Source organism: Mobula birostris, chromosome 15, assembly GCF_030028105.1.
Source record: "Mobula birostris isolate sMobBir1 chromosome 15, sMobBir1.hap1, whole genome shotgun sequence".
Taxonomy (NCBI): domain Eukaryota; kingdom Metazoa; phylum Chordata; class Chondrichthyes; order Myliobatiformes; family Myliobatidae; genus Mobula; species Mobula birostris.
Window position 1 is genome coordinate 7,528,948 of NC_092384.1, and position 19,745 is coordinate 7,548,692.

The 19,745-nt window shown below is 42.8% G+C and overlaps 1 protein-coding gene across 4 annotated transcripts in view; it reads left to right on the plus strand.

Moving 5' to 3' along the window:
• fcsk (fucose kinase) overlaps positions 1 to 19,745 on the plus strand; it is a 336,758-nt gene that overhangs the window by 94,530 nt on the left and 222,483 nt on the right. For all 4 annotated transcript variants that reach the window (XM_072279284.1, XM_072279282.1, XM_072279286.1 and 1 more), the window contains exon 3: positions 11,379 to 11,530. In XM_072279284.1, coding sequence (XP_072135385.1) covers positions 11,379 to 11,530 — 152 coding nt within the window. The remainder of the gene's footprint in view (positions 1 to 11,378; positions 11,531 to 19,745) is intronic.

Genomic DNA, 19,745 nt, shown 5'->3' on the forward strand with positions numbered 1-19,745 from the left:
TGTTCTACCTATCACTGATATCACCCCTAAATTTCCTCCACTCACTTTAAACAGATTTAAAGAATAGTTTAAATTTCTGTCCTCTTGCTATCAGTGCCTGAGTTTTCATGCAAATGAGATCAAGATCAACATTCCTCAATGCCGGATACTCTACAATTTTTTTTAGTTCAAGATTTTTCTCCTTGCACATTTTTTTAAAGAATAAAAAGGAAAGGAAACCACAGAATTAACTGCATTGCTTAGAGATAGTTTGCTGTGGGTGGATATTTAGCTAGTACAAAAGCAAGTCAAACGAAGCACAGGACAGTGGGAATACTCAGCCGACCAGTCAGCAGCAGTGAGGAGACAAACAGAACTGATGTTTCAGATCAAGGAACCTCTATCAGAACTGGGGGAAAAAATGTTTAATTTGGAAACTGCAGAGAACAATGGGAGCGTCTGTTATAGCGTGCGGATCAAAACCGCGGAAGAAAAAATTACCTTAAAATCTGGCAGTTGGAGATGGAAAAGTCAATTAAAGAAACCAAGAGATAAAGCCAGCTATGTGGAAAAAAATAATTCGGTGGTTCCATTAAATGGTTATTTAAGTAGTTTGGAGGGCTGTTATGTTCCCAGGTGGAAAGAAAGGTGATGTTCCTCAAGCATACAGGAGTAATATAAAGTGCTGAAGGCAAAGAGGTCTGAGTGGGAGTCAATGAGGAATTAAAATGCCCTGCTTTGGGAAAGTGGAGAAATGTAATATCTGGAACTTCCACCATACCTGCTACTGTCCTCCACAGTGAAGATTTATGCAAAATATTTCTTCAGTTTGTTTGCCACTTCCTTGTCCCCATTACTACATCTCCAGCACAGTTTTCCAGTGGTCCGATATCCATTCTTGCCTGTCTTTTACACTTTATGTATCTGAAGAAACTTTTGGCATCCTCTTTAATATTATTGCCTAGCTTACTTTCATATTCCATCTTTACTTCCTTAAACAACTTCTTAGTTGCCTTCTGTTGGTATTTGTTAGCCTCTAATCTCCCACTAATTTTTGCTCGATTATATGCCCTCTCGCTGACTTTGACTTCTCTTGTTAGCCATGCTTGTGTCATCTTTCCTTTGAACACTTCCTTTTTCGGATGTATATATCCTGTGTCTTCCAAATTGCTTCCAGAAATTCCAACCATTGCTCTGCCGTCATCCCTGGCAGTGTTCTTTTCCAATCAATTCTGGTCAGCTCCTCGCATATGCTTCTGTAATTCCCTTTACTCCACTGTAATACTGATACATCTGACTTTAGTTTGCACAAAACCTAATCCAGAATAGCTGCTCCCTAGGGGGCTCTAAAAACCATCTTGTAGGCACTCTAGAAATTCCCCCTCTTGGAATCCAGCACCAACCTGATTTTCATAATCTACCTGCATATTGAAGTCCCTCGTGACTACTGTAACATTGCCTTTTTGTCATGCATTTTCTATCTCCTGTTGTAATTTGTAGACCACATCTTTACTACTGTTGGGGGTCTGTATGCTACTCCCATCAGGGTCCCTTACCCTTGCAGTTTCTTAGCTCTATCCACAATGATTCAACACATTCCAATCCTATGTCACCTCTTTGTAACGATTTGCTTTCATCTTTAACAACAGAGCAACTCCACTCTCTCTGCCTTCCTGCCTGTCCTTTCAATACATGTGTATTCTTGAACATTAATCTCCCAGCTATAATCTTTCACCCACGCCTACAACATCATACCTGCTATTCTGCACCTGTGCTGCAAGTTCATCTACCTTATTCCATATGCATTCAAAGATAATACCTTCAGTCCTGTATTCACCCTTTTCGATTTTGTCCACCTTTTACGTTGAAACTCATCCTGTTGACTGCAATTTTGCCTTATCAGCAGCCTCTCATCACTACACACTGTCTCTGTTTGTAAACCAGCTACCTCATCTTCATTACTGTCATCTGCCTTTCTTACAATACTTCTTGCATTGAAATATACATAGTTCAGGACATAAGTTGCAACATGCTCAGCCTTTTGATTCCTAATTTTGTCTGAGGTCTTACCAACATTGGCCTAAACACCGCTCCGCTAACTGTCCTTGTCCTCTGCTTCCCATTCTCCTCCACCTCTAGTTTAAACCCCACCATGCAGCGTTAACAAACCATCCCACTAATATATTAGTCCCCCTCCAGTTCAGATGCAAGCTGTCCTTTCTGTACAGGTCTCATCTTCCCTCGAGGAGAGTCCAATGATCCAAAAGTATAATTCCCTCCCTTCTACACCAACTCCTTAGCCATGCATTAAAACTAGTTCTTGCCTCACTGGCACATGGCACAAGTAGCAATCCTGAGATCACAACCCTTTAACTTCGCACCTAGCTCCCTGAATTCCCTATGCAGAACCTCATCACTTGTCCTGCCCATGTTATTGGTACCTACATGGACCATGACTTCTGGCTGTTTTAAGAATGCAGAGGACCCTATCTGAGATATTCCGGACCCTGGCACTTGGGAGGCAACATACCGTCCGGGAATGTCATTCTTGCCCACAGAACCTGTCCGTTCCCCTAACTAAGAAATCCCCTAATCCTCTTCTCAGTCCTTCCCTTCTGAGTCACAAAGGCAGACTTGGTGCCAGAGACCTGACCACTGTGACTTTTCTCTGTTAGGTCATTCCCCACCCCACCCCCCCACCCGACAGTATCCAAAGTGATATACCTGTTGTTGAGGGGGATGGCCACAGGGGTACTCGGCACTGGCTCCTTAACCCTTTTCCCCTCCTGACTGTCACCCGGTTCCTGTGTCCTGCACCTTGGGTGTAACTACCTCTCTGTATGTTCTATCTGTCACCCCTTCAGTCTTCCGAATAATCTGGAGTTCATTCAGTTCCATTCCAATACCTTAACGTGGTTTGCTAGAGACTGCAGCTGCAGGCACTTCTCATAGTTGTGGTCAGGGACTCTGGACGTCTTCCTGTCTTCCCTCATCCTGCAAAGGGAGCTTTCCACTATCCTGCCTGGCATCTCTACTGTCCTAGCTGAGCAGATGTAAAGAAGGGAAGGAGATGAAAAAAATTAACCTAGTGCTTTACTTTTCTTTGCTTTCTCTGGCTGAAGCCTTGAAGATCAGCACCCTGTCCATTCAGACGACGGCGGCTGTGATGATGACCACTGCGCTCGCCACTGCCTTCCTCTAATTTGCTCTTACTAGTCAACCCAAGATGCTGATTGGTCCCAAGATGCTGATCAAAGCTCTTTTTCGTTGTAGCGACCCACCACTGCTTTTTGTACTCAGGCAGTGTACCCGATTAAAGTCCCCTCCTCTCAAAACTTCCAATATTTGGATTGCCTGCTGGTCAAAATTCCTTTAGATCAACACTCTTGACAAATTAATTGGAATTTCATCATGACATTTTTGAAGAATTTAAATTCTGTTAGTTATATCTAGAATTTTTAAAAAGTTAGCCTTGATAATGGTGATAACAAGGCTACTGACTTGTTGTAAACCTTCTCTGGTTCAAAAGTTCTGACTGTTCTGACGTAAATGGTATGGGATGGAAGGGGAAGTTGGGCAGATGGAGTGAATTAGGAATGTTCATATCCTGGAATGAACAATAAAGTGGTGCAAACCAATATATTAATCTTGGAAAGATGTTTTAAAAGTAATGTAAAAGTTAGAAGTTGTATCCAAAGGATTTATAGATGTGGGTAACAGAAAGAGTAATCCCACAGATAACTTCCCAAATGATTCTGGACTGTGTAGTTGACAAATCTGTTGTTTGGAAGGGCAAATATGACATGCTTTATCAGTCTTCAAAAGAAGAAACTTGGCATGTTTTCAGATTAGTTCATAACTAAGCTATTGGAAAATGTATAGCAAAAAATAACCAAGACTCGCTAACCCTAACTATACGCCTTTTTGGATTCTGGAAGGTAAGTAGAGTACCCAGAAGAAACCTACACAGTCATGGGGAGAATGTATAAACTCCTTACAGACAGCAACAGGAATTGAACTCCGATCTCACAGCTGACGCTTCAAAACGATCCTTGAACCACTATGTTACTATATCAACCCTTGGAGCAATTTTGGGGTGCCTGTATGATTGCTGGAAGAGAGGTGATGTCCAATTCATGTAGTGAGATGCAGTGACAATGGATGCTGAGAAGAGGTGAATAACCATTGCTGGAAGTTGCTGTGTTATCAAATAGAATGGGGGAATGATACAGTCACAGTCAGAAGGTATCATTGATTTTAAACAAATTTAATACTGAGTTAGAAATGGTATTGAAAGAATTTGATCAGGGAATAGTAAAGAAGATAAGTGGCTTAGAGTTTGCACTTATGGACTTAAAAGGAAGTTAACAAGTCTGAGGAGAATTAAGTAGCTCGTGCATTTGTGTGCTTTTGAAGTGATGTAGCTAAGAACAATTTTTTAAAAAGATGGCATTGTAGCACAACTGTATTTTCTTTTACAGGTTCTCCAAAAATGCTTTCAACCTTCACCTACACTTTAGTTGGTAAATGTTTTGTATATGATACAATACATATTAAGTTCCCAAGATTCTAACACCAGTTCTTGTTGAGTTGAGAATCTTCACTCACAAGGAAGAAACGGTGAATGAAACACTTTTGAAGCACCAACTGTAAGATAGGGGTTTAATTCCCGCCGTTGCACTTTCACCCCATGACTGTGGGGGTTTCCTCCCAGTGCTCCGGTTTCCTCCCACATTCCAAAGAGCTAAGGGTTGGGGTTAGTAAGTTGCAGGCATGCTGTGTTGGTGCCAGAAGTGTGGCAAAACACTTGTAGGCTGCCCTTCACTAATTTGATTTGATGCAAAGTTATGCACTTCACTGCATGTTTCAATGTGCTTGTGACAAATGAAGCTAACCTCTGAAAATATTTTAGAGTTTATGCTCTTCAATAGTATATGATAACACTATTAGGGCTTGTCAGGGTGTTATTAGCTGCAGATGGCATAGATGTTATCATGCCACCACTATCAAATACTTGCCAATATTCACTTGCGTGGACTTGCATGTGAAGAAGGATCTTTCGCTAAGATACCAGATTCTATCTGCACCTATACTTGGAGCAAGAGAACACCTTCATCTTATGGACTATGGAGAAGACACTTCATATTTATTCATAATCTGCATTGTGCTGTAAAGACCTAGTTTATAAATAAATAATTTAAGAAAGAAAAGACAAGCAGCACTTGTAATTATTGTTCCAATAATATATTCCTTCATTAACTGTGTTCTTTGTCTATAATCTAAAGTTGATCGCGTTTCATTCCTTCCTATTGTAGCACCCTCATAATGTGTTCAGCTTTGCACCATGGCATTTCTCTATTTATTTGATGCAGATGGCATAACTTTCCTGTAGAAAAATTCATGCTTGATATAAATCTTGAAAGCAACTTTGTTATACTCGTTTGAAGTGCCTGAGAAGGAAATGCACTAAAAGTAGAAACCAAATGTCTCCTAAGGTTAACCGTGTTTTCCAGTATATTCTGATGCAGCATACTTATATTGTGGGACCTTGAGCAAACCAATCCTATTCCACTAATGATTCATTTTGGCTTAAATGATTCAACTTACTTATTGGAGAACCCCATTCTCTCTAAAGATATAGTGGTTTATCCAGTATCTGGAAAAGTAATTCTCGGGAGAATGCGTTGGCTGGGACTTGAAGTGGCAATGTGAGCAATGTTTAACCTGATTATTCAGCGTATTTTCCTGTTATGTCTGTTACAGATCCATGAAAGCAGTGTAGTGTAGAGACAGAAGGTTCAATTCGTCATCTGAACCCTTAGTGCCTAGTGGCACATGGGGCCAGAAGGTTCAATTACTACTTTAAAAATTGATTTGGCCTCAGCCTTATGATTTTCTAAATGGCAAAACGAAGAAAATTTGCGGATGTTGCTTTTTGTATTTCCGATTCCATATGTCCTATGCTGCCTTCTGATGTACTGTAGATGTTTCATGAGCATCACACTTCAGCTTCCCAAGTTGTAGCATTAGACTTTTGTTTGTATAAAGTTAGCTGGAGTAGGATATGTGAACTGGACTTGGCATTTCTCCATTAAAGGAGAGACCACTTTAGTTGTAACTTGTTCTCCTCCTTCACCACCTACCTGTTTCTACACTTACAATATAATTTCAATGTGGTCATGGTCGAGTGGCTCGGGAGAGGGTATTTTCAGTACTCTAATACTCTTTATTAGAAGAGCTAGAGTGTAGATAGCAGCTGGGATGAACTGCCCAGGCTGATCGCAGAAAAAAGCCTACTTGGATGAGGTATTGCAGGGCTAACAGTAGCTTTGGGACTTATTTTGCATAATTCAGGAGCGTGACAACTGAAAGAGAGAGTCATTGCTGTGCCATGATTGGATAACTCCTGTGTTACATAGGAACCAGAAAAAGCTGTTCTTAGGGTTTTATAAGAGACTCTTAGATAGGTACATGGAGCTTAGAAAAACAGAGGGCTATGCGGTAGGGAAATTCTAGGCAGTTTCTAGAGTAGGTTACATGGTTGGCACAACATTGTGGGCGAAGGGCCTGTAATGTGCTGTAGATTTTTTATGTTCTATGTTTTATCTCCTCTACCCTATTCCATCATTTGATTAAAACAGAAGTGCAGTATAACGTCAACTGCATTTGCTTGCCATGGCCTGTTTCCATAATACTCTTACCTAACCAAAACGTATAAAAATAAAAATTAACTTTATTTGGTACAGGTATATTGAAACATAGAGTGAAATGTGTCAGTGTGTTAGTGAACAACAATGTCCAAGGATGTGCTGGGGCAGCCCTGTAAGTGTCAATGTGCTTCTAGCTGAATCTTTGCATGCCAACAACATTCTAAGCCATACATCTTTGGAATGTGGGAGGAAATCCACACAGTCACAGGGCTCCATACAGTCAGCAGTGGAATTGAACTCTGAGTGCTGGCACTGTTAAGCGTTACTCTGGCTCACGTGGTACTGGGATTGAACTCTGACCGCTGGCACCGTTAAGGGTTATTCTGGCTCACGCAGTACTGGAATTGAACTCTGACCGCTGGCACCATTAAGGGTTACTCTGGCTCGCGGTACTGGAACTGAACTCTGACCGCCGGCACTGGTAAGGGTTACTCTGGCTCACGTGGTACTGGGATTGAACTCTGACCGCTGGCACTGTTAAGGGTTACTCTGGCTCACGTGGTACTGGGATTGAACTCTGACCGCTGGCACCATTAAGGGTTACTCTGGCTCGCGGTACTGGAACTGAACTCTGACCGCTGGCACTGGTAAGGGTTACTCTGGCTCACGTGGTACTGGGATTGAACTCTGACCGCTGGCACTGTTAAGCGTTACTCTGGCTCATGCGGTACTGTGCCACCCCATCTATTGATGGAAGAGGTGATTTTCGTATTTATACATCTGTGTATGAGTGATAGACAATGAAAAAAAAGAATTTCCAGACTCCATGAGCTGTCTATCAAGTCTTTTGAGTTGGATTTCTGATATATATATAACCACAAAATGTTTATTTTTCTTTATTTACGCAAATGTGTTAATCACAAGGAAGTGTGGGTATGTAATTGCTGGAACAGGACTGAACATTCCTATAGGAAATAAAATTTCACATCATTACCTCATTGGACCTCTGATGTTCGAATATACTGGAATCCTGTATTTATGTTGAAATTCTTCAACCAGAAATCTGCGTAAGTGGTTTGGTGGTCGTAGTGACTAATTGATAAATTTGTTGCATGATCACTGGCCTTGCACGTACTGTTTTGGGTACACAGGGAAGAGGGTGATCATTTCCATGAATAAACTGAGGAGTCCATGCCACTCTCTCTCCCTCATTTTCATTATCCAGCTAGACACCCCCACCCTCACAGTAGGATTATCACCTCACCTCATCGTGGCTCAAACCTTAACAGGGTCAGGCTGCCAACCAGCTTGGCGCACAGCGTCCCAGTGCTGTAGTTTCATTAGCTGATACGCTACCTTTATATTCTTGTCCTCCAACTTTGTAGCCCTACTCTGAGCCATCAGTAGTGATTCTTTCAGAATAATACAGTGCGACTGAGATCTTTCATTCTTAAGACTCGCTATCGTTTCATACTGATGCCTTACAATCGTTGCAAACAGCCAGAAATCATCCAGCTGGCTATCTTTTCTCCTGAGAAATCCAAGTGATTTAAATATGGAAAAAATGTGGTTGCCCCATTTCAACCCTGGTGAAATCTAAACTGGTCTGACCAATCTACTGGCATTCCATAACCCATCAGTAAATTATTAAGACTTCCAAACCCCACACTATTATCTGTCCAACCTGGGGCTCTGCATCTGTCATACAAAGGGTCCACTTTTAAATGAATTTCTGCTCAAAAAGCCATACCCTGCTCACTGCTGCCCCAAAATGTAATGCTGAATCAGGTTCGGGTTGGTGAGACAAAAAACACTGACTGCGAATAAGTCTATTAGCCACTTATTTACAAACAGTAAAAATTCGACAAAACATTCATGTTCCACAAGTTACAAAAACTACAAAGCTGAACATCCAACAAACGTATTTAGTTAAAAGTGTGCACAGAGCATACCTTCCCAATGGCCATGTGCACTGCTTGCCTTAAACAAAGGGACAGAGAAAGAATCTCCCACACGTGCCCTGTATATACGCAGTATATCTGAAACTGGACACCAAGCAGCTAATTAATTGGAAAAACAGCTGCAGTTTCTAAACTAACCAATCTGGACAGAAATGACTTTTGACAATAACAATAAGCCACGCCCTCTCAGGACAGCTTCTATTGAGAAATGACACGGGAGAGACAGTGACCTTAGAAGGTAAGAAATAAGAGCAGGAGTAGCTCATATGGCAACTCCCGCAACCCTCCCACCCCCCCAACAACCCGAACACTCTTCATTAAGATTGTGTCCAATTCAACCAATGGCTTCTGTCTCACCAAGATTGTGTATGATCCAACCATTGGCTCTTGCTTCATTTCCCTCCCTGACCACCTTTCTTTCCCCTGCAGCATGAAATTCTGTCTCAGCATTGAATATATGAGCATTCACAATTCTCTGCAATAAAAATTCCACCAAAAATCTCAACTCTGTTGAGGAAAGATTAGACAATGCAGTAGCCTGCCAGATCCCTAGAGAAATCCCTACTGTTTGAATCTAGTAAAAAGTAAATTCTTCAATGAAGTTGCTGCGTGTTTTTCACCATGCTGTATAAACAAAAGATCTACCTTTCTTTGATTGCACACTTTATAATCCATTTGTGCCATAACTAATTAAACCTTGTGACAACAGTACATTAAGTGAGTTGGAGAGACAATTAGTTAAGGTTGACCGAGAGCAGTCTGTTACTTTGCTATTGTAGATTATTTTCAGGTAACACAGGTATTTTTTTTTGGTGTAACATGAGTGTCAAAGGTAGGGCAGGCACCTTTTGCCTTTGAGAGAGACAATCTTGAGCTATTGCAACCAATGTGATGAAACTGCTCAAGGGTGCTACTCAAAGTTCAAAATAAATTTTATTATCAAGTACATATATGTCATCATATACAACCCTGAGATCCATCTTATTATGGGCAAACTCAGCAAATCTTTAGAATAGTAACAATAATAGGATCAATGCTAGTAGAGAGAGACTTGCAGGATTTTCATCCAGTGATAAAGGAAGGGTGACAAATAAAAATAGTGAATGTTGGAAATACTCAGCAGGTCAGTCAGCATCTGCAGAAAGAGAGAGCAGTAAATGTTTCAGGTCATAGGGTCATAGACCACTACAATACAAAACAGGCTCTCAAAAACAGGTTCCATAAACCTGTTATCCTGGCCTTTTATTCTGACAGGCACATACAAACTCTGTACTCGCATAATTTCATTCTTGAAGGCCTCCCACTTACCAAATACACCTTTGCCAGAAGACAGCCTGTCCCAATCCACACTTGCCAGATCCTTTCTGATACCATCAAGAATGGCCTTTTTCCAATTTAGAATCTCAACCCAAGCACCAGAATTATGCTTTTCCATAATTATTTTGAAATTAATGTCACCACGGTCACTAGATGCAAAGAGCTTCCTACACAAACTTCCATCTTATTTCCTAATAGGGGTTCTAGTATCACTTCTATATTCTGATAAAGGGAACTTCCCTGAACGCACTTCACAACCCCTTTCCCATCCAATCCTTTTATAGTTTATGAGTTGCAGTCAATATGTGGGAAGTTAAAATCACCTAATATCACAACTTTATGTTTCTTGCAATGGTCTGCAATCTCTCTACAAATTTGCTCTTCTAAACCCCCTGACTGCTGGGTGGTCTATAATATAATCCCATTAATGTAGTCATGCCTTTTTTATTTCTCAGTTTTATCCATAAAGCCTCCCTAGATGAGCCCTCCCATCTGTCCTGACGGAGAACTGCCGTGACATTTTCCCTGATTAGTATCGCCACCCCTCCTCCTTTAATCCCTTCTGCTCTGTCATATCTAAAACGATGGTACTCCAGAACATTGAGCTGCTGGTCCTGCCCCTCCAGCAGCCAAGTCTCTCTAATGGCAACAATGTCATAATTCCACATGCTGATCCATGCCCTAAGCTCATCTGCCTTTCCTATAATACTCATTGCATTGAAATATGCGCAGCTCAGAACATTATACCCACCATGTTCAACCTCTTGATTCTTGACCTTGACCATACATGTAGGCTGAACAACATCTTTGTCTACAAATACTCCACTACCTGTTCTGGTGTTCCAGTTCCTGCACTGCTGCAACTGCAGTTTAAACAGGTGTGATATGTTTAATTAGAATTTCTGATGAAAGGTCTCAGACGTTTACTTTTCCACGGATGCTGCCTGACCTGCTGAGTCTTTCCATCATTTACCATTTCTGTTTCAGATTTCTGGTAGCTGCAGTCTTTTTCATTTTCAAAGATGCTAAGTAGCTGACAGGTTCAAAATGTAGCTTGGAAGATTTAGAAGTGGTGGTTGTTGTGAGAGTCGTGACTCTGGAAGGTGCTGTTGCAACAGCCTTATCAAGTTTCTGCCATGTGTCAGTAAATGGTGCACACCAGAGCCATGGTACATCAAAGATGGAGAGGACTATAGTTTATGTTGGGAATGGGATGCTGATCATGTCAACATGTGAACTTGGCATCTTCCACCTCTCCATGGAACTGGCTACCATTATGTTAAATACTTAACTTCTACCTTGAAGGTGATTGAGGTGTTTAAATCTGTTAGATGATGACCTGGTTGTTGCAGAGTACCTAATGTCTGACTAGATAATTAATATAAGCCAGCGGTGTAAGGCCCTACCATCCCTACCAGCAATGACTTGTCCAATCTCACTTACGTATTTCTTTTTGTTTCTTTTTTCCCAGAGCTTGAAATCCGCCAGCGCAGAGGGTCCATTGCCCCTGGTGTGCTCCTGCTTACTGTTGGAGACCCAGGGACTCATGTTGGCAGTGGAGGTGCAACTCTCAATGCATTGTTGGTAGCTGCCGAATATCTCAGTGCCAGGGAAGGATATATGGTATGTTTATTAAGTATCAATATGTCTTTTATTTATGACCTTTTAGTGGTGATGAATGGAAAATAAGGTTTCATCTTATAGGATCATAGAATGCCACAGGCATTGGCTCTTTAAAAGAGGTAACCAGTGACCTCATGATCTTGCTCTTTCTCCATTGCTCTGATAAATTGTCCTTTTACAAATACTCATTGTGTTCCCATTTCAAAAGTTATTGGTGAGTATGCTATCCTTCTTTAATTTCATGGTGTGCATTTCAGATTATAAAACCATGTGTAATATCACACTTTTCTCATTTGCCTGATGATTATTTTGCTATAGGTTACCAGACATTGCCTCAGTGGAAGTGGTTTCTCCTTGCTTACTTCATCAGGCTCTTACATCGGTTTAGACCAAAAGACCATAAGACTTAGGTGCATAATTGGGCCATTTGGCCCATTGAGTGTGCTCTGCCATTTGATCGTGGCTGAATTACTATCGCTCTCAACCCCATTCTCCTACCTTCTTCCAATAACCTTTGACACCCTTACTAATTAAAAACCTATTAATCTCCACTTTAAGTATACCCAGTGAGTTGCATTCCACTACCATCTGTGGCAACTAATTCTACAGCTTCACCTTTGGCTGAAGCAATTCCTCCCTTCTCTGTTCTAAAGGGAGATCCTTATATTCTGAGGCTGTGTCCTCTAGTCATAGACTCCCCCACTATTAGAAACATTCTCTCAACATCCACCCCATCAAAACCTTTCAATATTCAATAGGTTTCAATAAGATTTCCCCCCCCACCATCCTCATTCTTTTAAACTCCAGCGAGTACAGGCCCAGAGGCATCACATGGTCCTTTCCTTCTTGAGATCATTCTAGTGAACCTCCTCTGGACCCCCTCCAATGTCAGCACATACTTTCTTAGATAAGGAGCCCAAAACTGCTCTCAATACTACAAATACATGTTTTCCCAGTGGCTCAATCAGATTGACAGAGGAGGCTCACATCTCCAAGTTTGTGGATGACACGAAGCTGGGCGGCAGTGTTAGCTGTGAGGAGGATGCTAAGAGGATGCAGGGCGACTTGGATAGGTTAGGTGAGTGGGCAAATTCATGGCAGATGCAATTTAATGTGGATAAATGTGAGGTTATCCACTTTGGTGGCAAGAGCAGGAAAACAGATTATTATCTGAATGGTGGCCGATTAGGAAAAGGGGAGGTGCAACAAGACCTGGGTGTCATTGTACACCAGTCATTGAAAGTGGGCATGCAGGTACAGCAGGTGGTGAAAAAGGCGAATAGTATTCTGGCATTCATAGCAAGAGGATTCGAGTACACGAGCAGGGAGGTACCACTGCAGTTGTACAAGGCCTTGGTGAGACCACACCTGAAGTATTGTGTGCAGTTTTGGTCCCCTAATCTGAGGAAAGACATCCTTGCCATAGAGGGAGTACAAAGAAGGTTCACCAGATTAATTCCTGGGATGGCAGGACTTTCATATGATGAAAGACTGGATCGACTAGGCTTATACTCACTGGAATTTAGAAGATTGAGGGGCAATCTTATTGAAACGTATAAAATTCTAAAGGGATTGGACAGGCTAGCTGTAGGAAGATTGTTCCCGATGTTGGGGAAGTTCAGAACGAGGGGTCACAGTTTGAGGATAAATGGGAAGCCTTTTAGGACCGAGATTAGGAAAAACTTCTTCACGAGAGTGGTGAATCTGTGGAATTCTCTGCCACAGGAAACAGTTGAGGCCAGTTCATTGGCTATATTTAAGAGGGAGTTAGATATGGCCCTTGTAGCTAAAGGGATCAGGGGTATGGAGAGAAGGCAGGTACAGGGTTCTGAGTTGGATGATCAGCCATGATCATACTGAATAGCAGTGCAGGCTCGAAGGGCTGAATGGCCTACTCCTGCACCTGTTTTCTATGTTTCTATGCAAGTATGGGCGAGTATGGGCAACAATTGGTGTTGGTGGGTTTTTGGCTTTTTCCAGAGGCTCAATCGATTTGTAATTTGTCAGCAGGGGAAATAAAAATAAGGTAGGGACAAGCGGAATGTCCCATTGTTGGAGTGGACCAATGTTAGAGTTGGGAGGCTTTGGTTCCACAGGCTTGGACAAGGTAAGCTTCTGGTAAGTTTTTTCTTTATTCTTTGTCTGTTAGTGCATAGTTAGTGCAGTGCGAATGTTGTGTTCTTTGTGAGTGATGTGGGAATTCTGGGAAGCCTCCAGCCTCCCAGATAACCACATCTGCACCAGGTGCACTGAGCTGCATCTCCTCTGTGAATGTGTTAAGGAACTGGAGCTGCAGCTCGATGACCTTCAGTTCATACAGGACAATGAGGTGCTAGATAGGTAAGTAGTCACCCTTAAGTTGCAGGAGGCAAGTAACTGGGTGACTGTCAGGAGAGGGAAAGGGAATGGGCTGCCAGTGCAGGGTACCCTTATGGCTATTCCTCTCAATAATAAGTATACCATTTTGCATACCATTGAGGAAGGCGACCTCTCTTCCCAGAGTTCTCTAGCTCTGAGTCTGGTGCTGTGGCTCAGAAGGGAAGGGAGTAGAAGAGGACTGTGGTAGGGATAGGAGATTCCATAGCTGGAAGAGAAGAGATGAGATTCTGTCGACATGAAAGAGACGCCCAGATGGTATGGTGCCTCCCATGTGCCAGGGTCAGGGATGTCTCAGCTTGGGTCATGTACCATAAGGGTAAAAATAGGATGATTTGGCAGATGAATGCATGGCTGAGAAACTAGTGCAGGGAGCAAGGTTTCAGATTTCTGGATCATTGGGATCTCTTCTGGGGAAGGTATGACCTGTTCAAAAGGGACAGGCGGGTTAGGCAAAGGGGGTGGTGTGGCTTTGTTGGTAAAAGTGAGATCAAATCCTTAGAAAGAGGAATGGAAGACGTACAATGGAACAGTAGCAAAGATGTGGGCTACGAATTACAATGGGAAATAGAAAAGGCATGTAAAAAGACCAATATTTTGATATTCATGGGGATTTCGGGGTATTGCAGGAATGATACTAGCATGAATGGAGGATTGGCTGATTGGCAGGAGGCAAAGAGTGGGAATAAAGGGAACCTTTTTTTGGTTGACTGCCAGTGACTAATGGGATTCTGCATGGGCTTTTGTTGGGACCGTTTCTTTTTACATTATATGTCAATGACTTGGATGACAGAATTGATGGCTTTTTGGTCATCAATTCCTAAGGTAGATGGAGGAGTAGGTAGAATTGAGGAAGCAGAGAGGCTGCAGAGGGACTTAGACTGATTAGGAGAATAGGTAAAAAAGTGGCAAATGGAATACAGTGTCAGGAAGTGTATGGTCATGCACTTTGGTCAAAGAAATAAAATCAGAGGTGAAAGAGGACTTGAGAGTCCTTGTGCAGGATTCCCTAAATGTTAACTTGCAGGTTGAGTTGGTGGTGAGGAAAGCACATGCAACGTTAGCATTTATTTTGAGAGGTCTAGAATATAAAAGCAAGGATGTAATGCTGAGGTTTTATAAGGCACTGGAGAGGCCTTACTTGGAGTATTGTGAGTAGTTTTAGGATCCTTATCTGAAAAAGAATGTGCTGATATTGGAGAGAGTTCAGAGGAGCTTCATGAGAACGATTCCTGGAATGAAAGGGTTATTGTATGAGGAACATTTGATGTCTCTGGGCCTGTACTCTCTGGAATTTAGAAGACTGAGGGTGGATCTAATTGAAACCTATCGAATGTTGAAAGGCCTAGATAGTGTGGATGTTAAGAGCATATTTCCTTTGGTGGGGGAGTCTTAGACCAGAGGACACAGCCTCAGATCGGGGATGACCCTTCAGAATGGAGGTGAGACAGAATTTCTTTAGCCAGAGAATGGTGAATCTGTGGAATTCGTTGCCACGGGCGGCTGAGGAGGCCAAGACTTTGTGTATATTTAAGGCAGAGCTGGATAAATTCTTCATTAGTCAGGGTGTTAAAGGTTATGGGGAGAAGGCAGGAGAATGCAGTGGAGAGGGAAAATGGATCAGCAATGATGAAATGCTGGAGCAGACTCGATGAGCCTAGTGGCCTAATGCTGCTCCTGTGTCTTACAGTCTTGTGGTCTAAATGTGATCTGACCAATGTCAGCATTACTCCTTGTTTTTAACTGAATGTAAAACTGCTGAATTTCTGGCCTCAGAAATTGCATTGTTAAGCCAAATTAAACACATGCCACACACAACGTAAAACACACTGTATGTGCTTAGTAGGCCAGGCAGTATGTACTGAGAGAGAAGTGGTTAATGTTTCAAGTCAGGCAACATTCTGTGAAAGAGAAGAAGAGATAAAGATTCAGGTTAATGACCGTTCATCAGCTTGGTTTCTCTTGCTTCAGAGTGTTTCCTCCAGTCCTGATGAAGGGTCTCGGCCTGAAACGTCGACTGTACCTCTTCCTAGAGATGCTGCCTGGCCTGTTGCATTCACCAGCAACTTTAATGTGTGTTGCTTGAACTTCCAGCATCTGCAGAATTCCTGTCGTCCTGCAGTTATTGTTTGTTTGTATTTCAGATTTCCAGCATTTGTGCTTGTTAGATTTTCAATAACATTTCAAGTCTGTGATTCTGCATAAGAATTTGAAATAATAATTAAAGGGAGAGCAAGAGTAAGTTCTATTATAGGGAGAATGCCAAAGAGATTAATTAAATTAAAAGATTTTAGTGGGAATCAAAAGACCTTGGTGTAAAAGAAAAAGAGACATGAGATTCTGCAAATTCTGAAAATCTGGAGCGACACAGACAAAACTCCGGGGAGTAGAGCAGGGGAGTGAGGACTTTGACTTGAGGGGCAGCAATATTGAGAATAATCATGGTGGATGTGTTGCTTTCCGTTTACTGATTACAGTCTACTAGTCAGGAAGTGGAGAATCCAGTTACAGAGGGAGGTTAAAAACGCAAACACGAGGAAATCTGTAGATGCTGGAAATTCAAGCAACACACACACACACACAAAAAATGCTGGTGAACGCAGCAGGCCAGGCAGCATTGAAGGGTCTTGGCCTGAAACGTCGACTGTACCTCTTCCTATAGATGCTACCTGGCCTGCTGCGTTCACCAGCATTTTTTGTGTGTGTTACAGAGGGAGGTGTTGATTCCACAGGTTCTAAGTTTGATGATGAGTTTCACTGAAATTATGGTGTTCAAGGTGGAGGTGTAGTCAGTAAGCAATAGATGTCTTTACTATTCAGGTACTCTAGAAATGAGTGTAGAGCCAGGTAGATAGTGTCCATTTAGATCTGTGTCAGCAGTAGGCTAATTGTAGTGGGTCCAGGTTGTCTGGGAGGTTGGAGTTGATGTGTGCCATGACCAGCCTCTCGAAGCACTTCTTGGTGGTGGATGTTAGAGCCAGCAGGCAGTAGTCATTAAGACATATTACCTTGTTCTTCTTAAGTACTGGGATGATGGTTGACTTCTTAAAGCAACTGGGAATTTCATATTGAAGCAAGGAGAGTTTATACCCTCACCAGCTGATTTGCATAGGGTCTAAGGACACAACCAGGATACCATCCAGGCCAGATACTTTCCATGGGTTAGTTCTCTAGCAGACTGATCTTATTTCTGCAACGTTAACTGTGGGTTCAGGTACTTTGGAGGCTGTCGGTGTGGGTGATGACTTTCCAATCCCCTTCTGTTCGAACATGCATCAAATGTATTCACGTCTTCATGAAGGGATAGAAACATAGCAAATAGGTGCAGGAGTAGGCCATTCGGCCCTTCGAGCCTGCACCGCCATTTATTATGATCATGGCTGATCATCCAACTCAGAACCCCGCCCCAGCCTTCCCTCCATACCCCCTGACCCCCGTAGCCACAAGGGCCATATCTAACTCCCTCTTAAATATAGCCAATGAACTGGCCTCAACTGTTTCCTGTGGCAGAGAATTCCACAGATTCACCACTCTCTGTGGATGTGTTGTTGTCACCAATGCTGTCTGACTTGCCACAACTGACGGCTGGTCGAGGACTTGATTTTGTAGTGGTGCTATCTTTTAGCATCCCTGACTGCTTTACAGAGATCTTGTCTTGACTTCTTGTAAAACTCATGGCCACCTGATTTGAATGCTACAGTAGGGAGTGGATCTCCAGGTTCATCCATGGTTTCTGGTTTAGGAACACCCCGATCATCCTCTTTGCTGCACAGTCCTCAACACACTTGCTAATAAAGTCCATGACCGTGGTAATGTACTCAGCCAAGTAGGCTGCTGAGTCTTTGAATGTAGAACAGTCTACTGACTCGAGGCAGTCACATAGAAGCTCATTTGTTTCTTCAGATCAGCACAGAATAACTCTGCACTGGATCCTCACATTTCAGCTTCTGTTTGCCTGCAGATAGGAGTACAGCTTTGTGGTTTGGGTAGAGGGATATCTTGGTATGTGTCTTTGATGGTTGTGTAGCAGTGGTCAGGGATGTTTGGGCCCCTGGCATGACAGAAGACATGCTGGTAGTATTTTAGTAGCACATTCTTGACATTGGCCTGGTTAAAGTCACAGGCAATGGTGGAGAGGGTCTCAGGCTATCAGGTAGTTGATCATGGACTCCAGTTCATTGAACACAAGCTTCACATCTGAAACACAAGAGATTCTGCAGCTGCAGGAAATGTTGACAAACTCAGCGGGTCAGGCAGCACTTACGGAGGGAAATGAACACTCAGCAGGATTGTAAAGAAGCCAAAATGCAAGGGTAGGTGGAGGAGGAGAACAAGCTGGCTTTGTAAGATGGGGAAAGTGGGTGGGTGGGTGGGGGAGAGGGAATGAAAGGGAATGATGTGAGACATTAGGAGGTGATAGGTGGAAGAAGCAAAGGGATGAAGAAGAAGGAATTTGATAGAAGACAGTTGACCATGGAATAAAGGGAAGAAGATGGGCAGCCAGATGGAGGGGATGGGCCAGTCAGGAAGTTAGGTAAGGGAAATAGGAGGGATAAGAGAGCCACTGGAATGAGGGAAAATAAAGTGGGGGGAGGGGTTGCGTGGGAAGGAAGACAGAGAGAGTGGTTACCAGAAGTTGGAGAATCAGATTGATGCTATCAGGTTGGAAATCACCAAGATGAAATATGAAGTGTTGCTTCTCCCTCATATTCCATGTTGATATTCTCCAACTTCACAGCATCAAAATCGATCTTGCTAACGTCTGGTAACCACTTCCATTCAGTTTGGTATGGGATCTAGACTGCCATCAAGATAGCTGAAGTGATCTCTTGTGCAAGTAGTGTGGGTGATACTTCATTGTTTGATGCTGAAAGCTGCCTGGGCAGGAATTTGCCAGGACTGTCAGTCTTAGCACCACAAATGTTGATTGGGCAGCAGATTAAGCCTTCTCTACCCAGCATCTTGTTCAGTCATTGGAAAATAAGATTGACGATCTCAGGGCAAGGCTGCTGTATCAGAGTCAGATGAGGCAGATCTCAGCTGTCCGTTGCATTGAAACTTAATTTAACTGCAAATACGCCCAACAGGGTTGTTCAATCAGAAGGTTTAACAATTTTCAGAATGGATTGAACTGCAGACTCTGGTGAGGAAAAAGGTGGCAGCGTGAGCTTCTTCATCAATTCTCTTTGGTGCATGGGCATTGAGGTAGTGTCGACTTCTTGTTGCCCTGACTTAGAACACCTGACAATTAAATGTAGACCATCCTATTTACCCGGGAGTTGTTATCCACGATCCTGACTGCAGTGTATTTTCCAACAGTGATCAAGTATAAGGAAGCACTGACAACACTACACGATGTTGTCTGTAGGGAAGAAACAACCCACCCCAATACACTTGAAATTAAAGTCAGCTACTTTAACCTGGCTTGTTTGAAGAAACCCCTGCCCAATTATCACCAGCACGTAACCTGTTGTACCAGAGGTCCCAACAGGCTAGTCACTACTACATTACAGTAAGGAATGCTTATTGTTCCTTTCCGAGACTCTGCTCTTAAACGCATCTCCCCCATTTCACGTACATCTGCTCTCACTGCATCCAGGAGGGAGATCAGTGGGGAGGGATGGGGGGACGAACGGACAAGGGAGTTGTGTAGGGAGCGATCCCTGCGGAATGCAGAGGGGAGGGGAGGGAAAGATGTGCTTAGTGGTGGGATCCCGTTGGAGGTGGCGGAAGTTACGGAGAATAATATGTTGGACCCGGAGGCTGGTGGGGTGGTAGGTGAGGACCAGGGGAACCCTATTCCTGGTGGCGAGAGGATGGAGTGAGAGCAGATGTACGT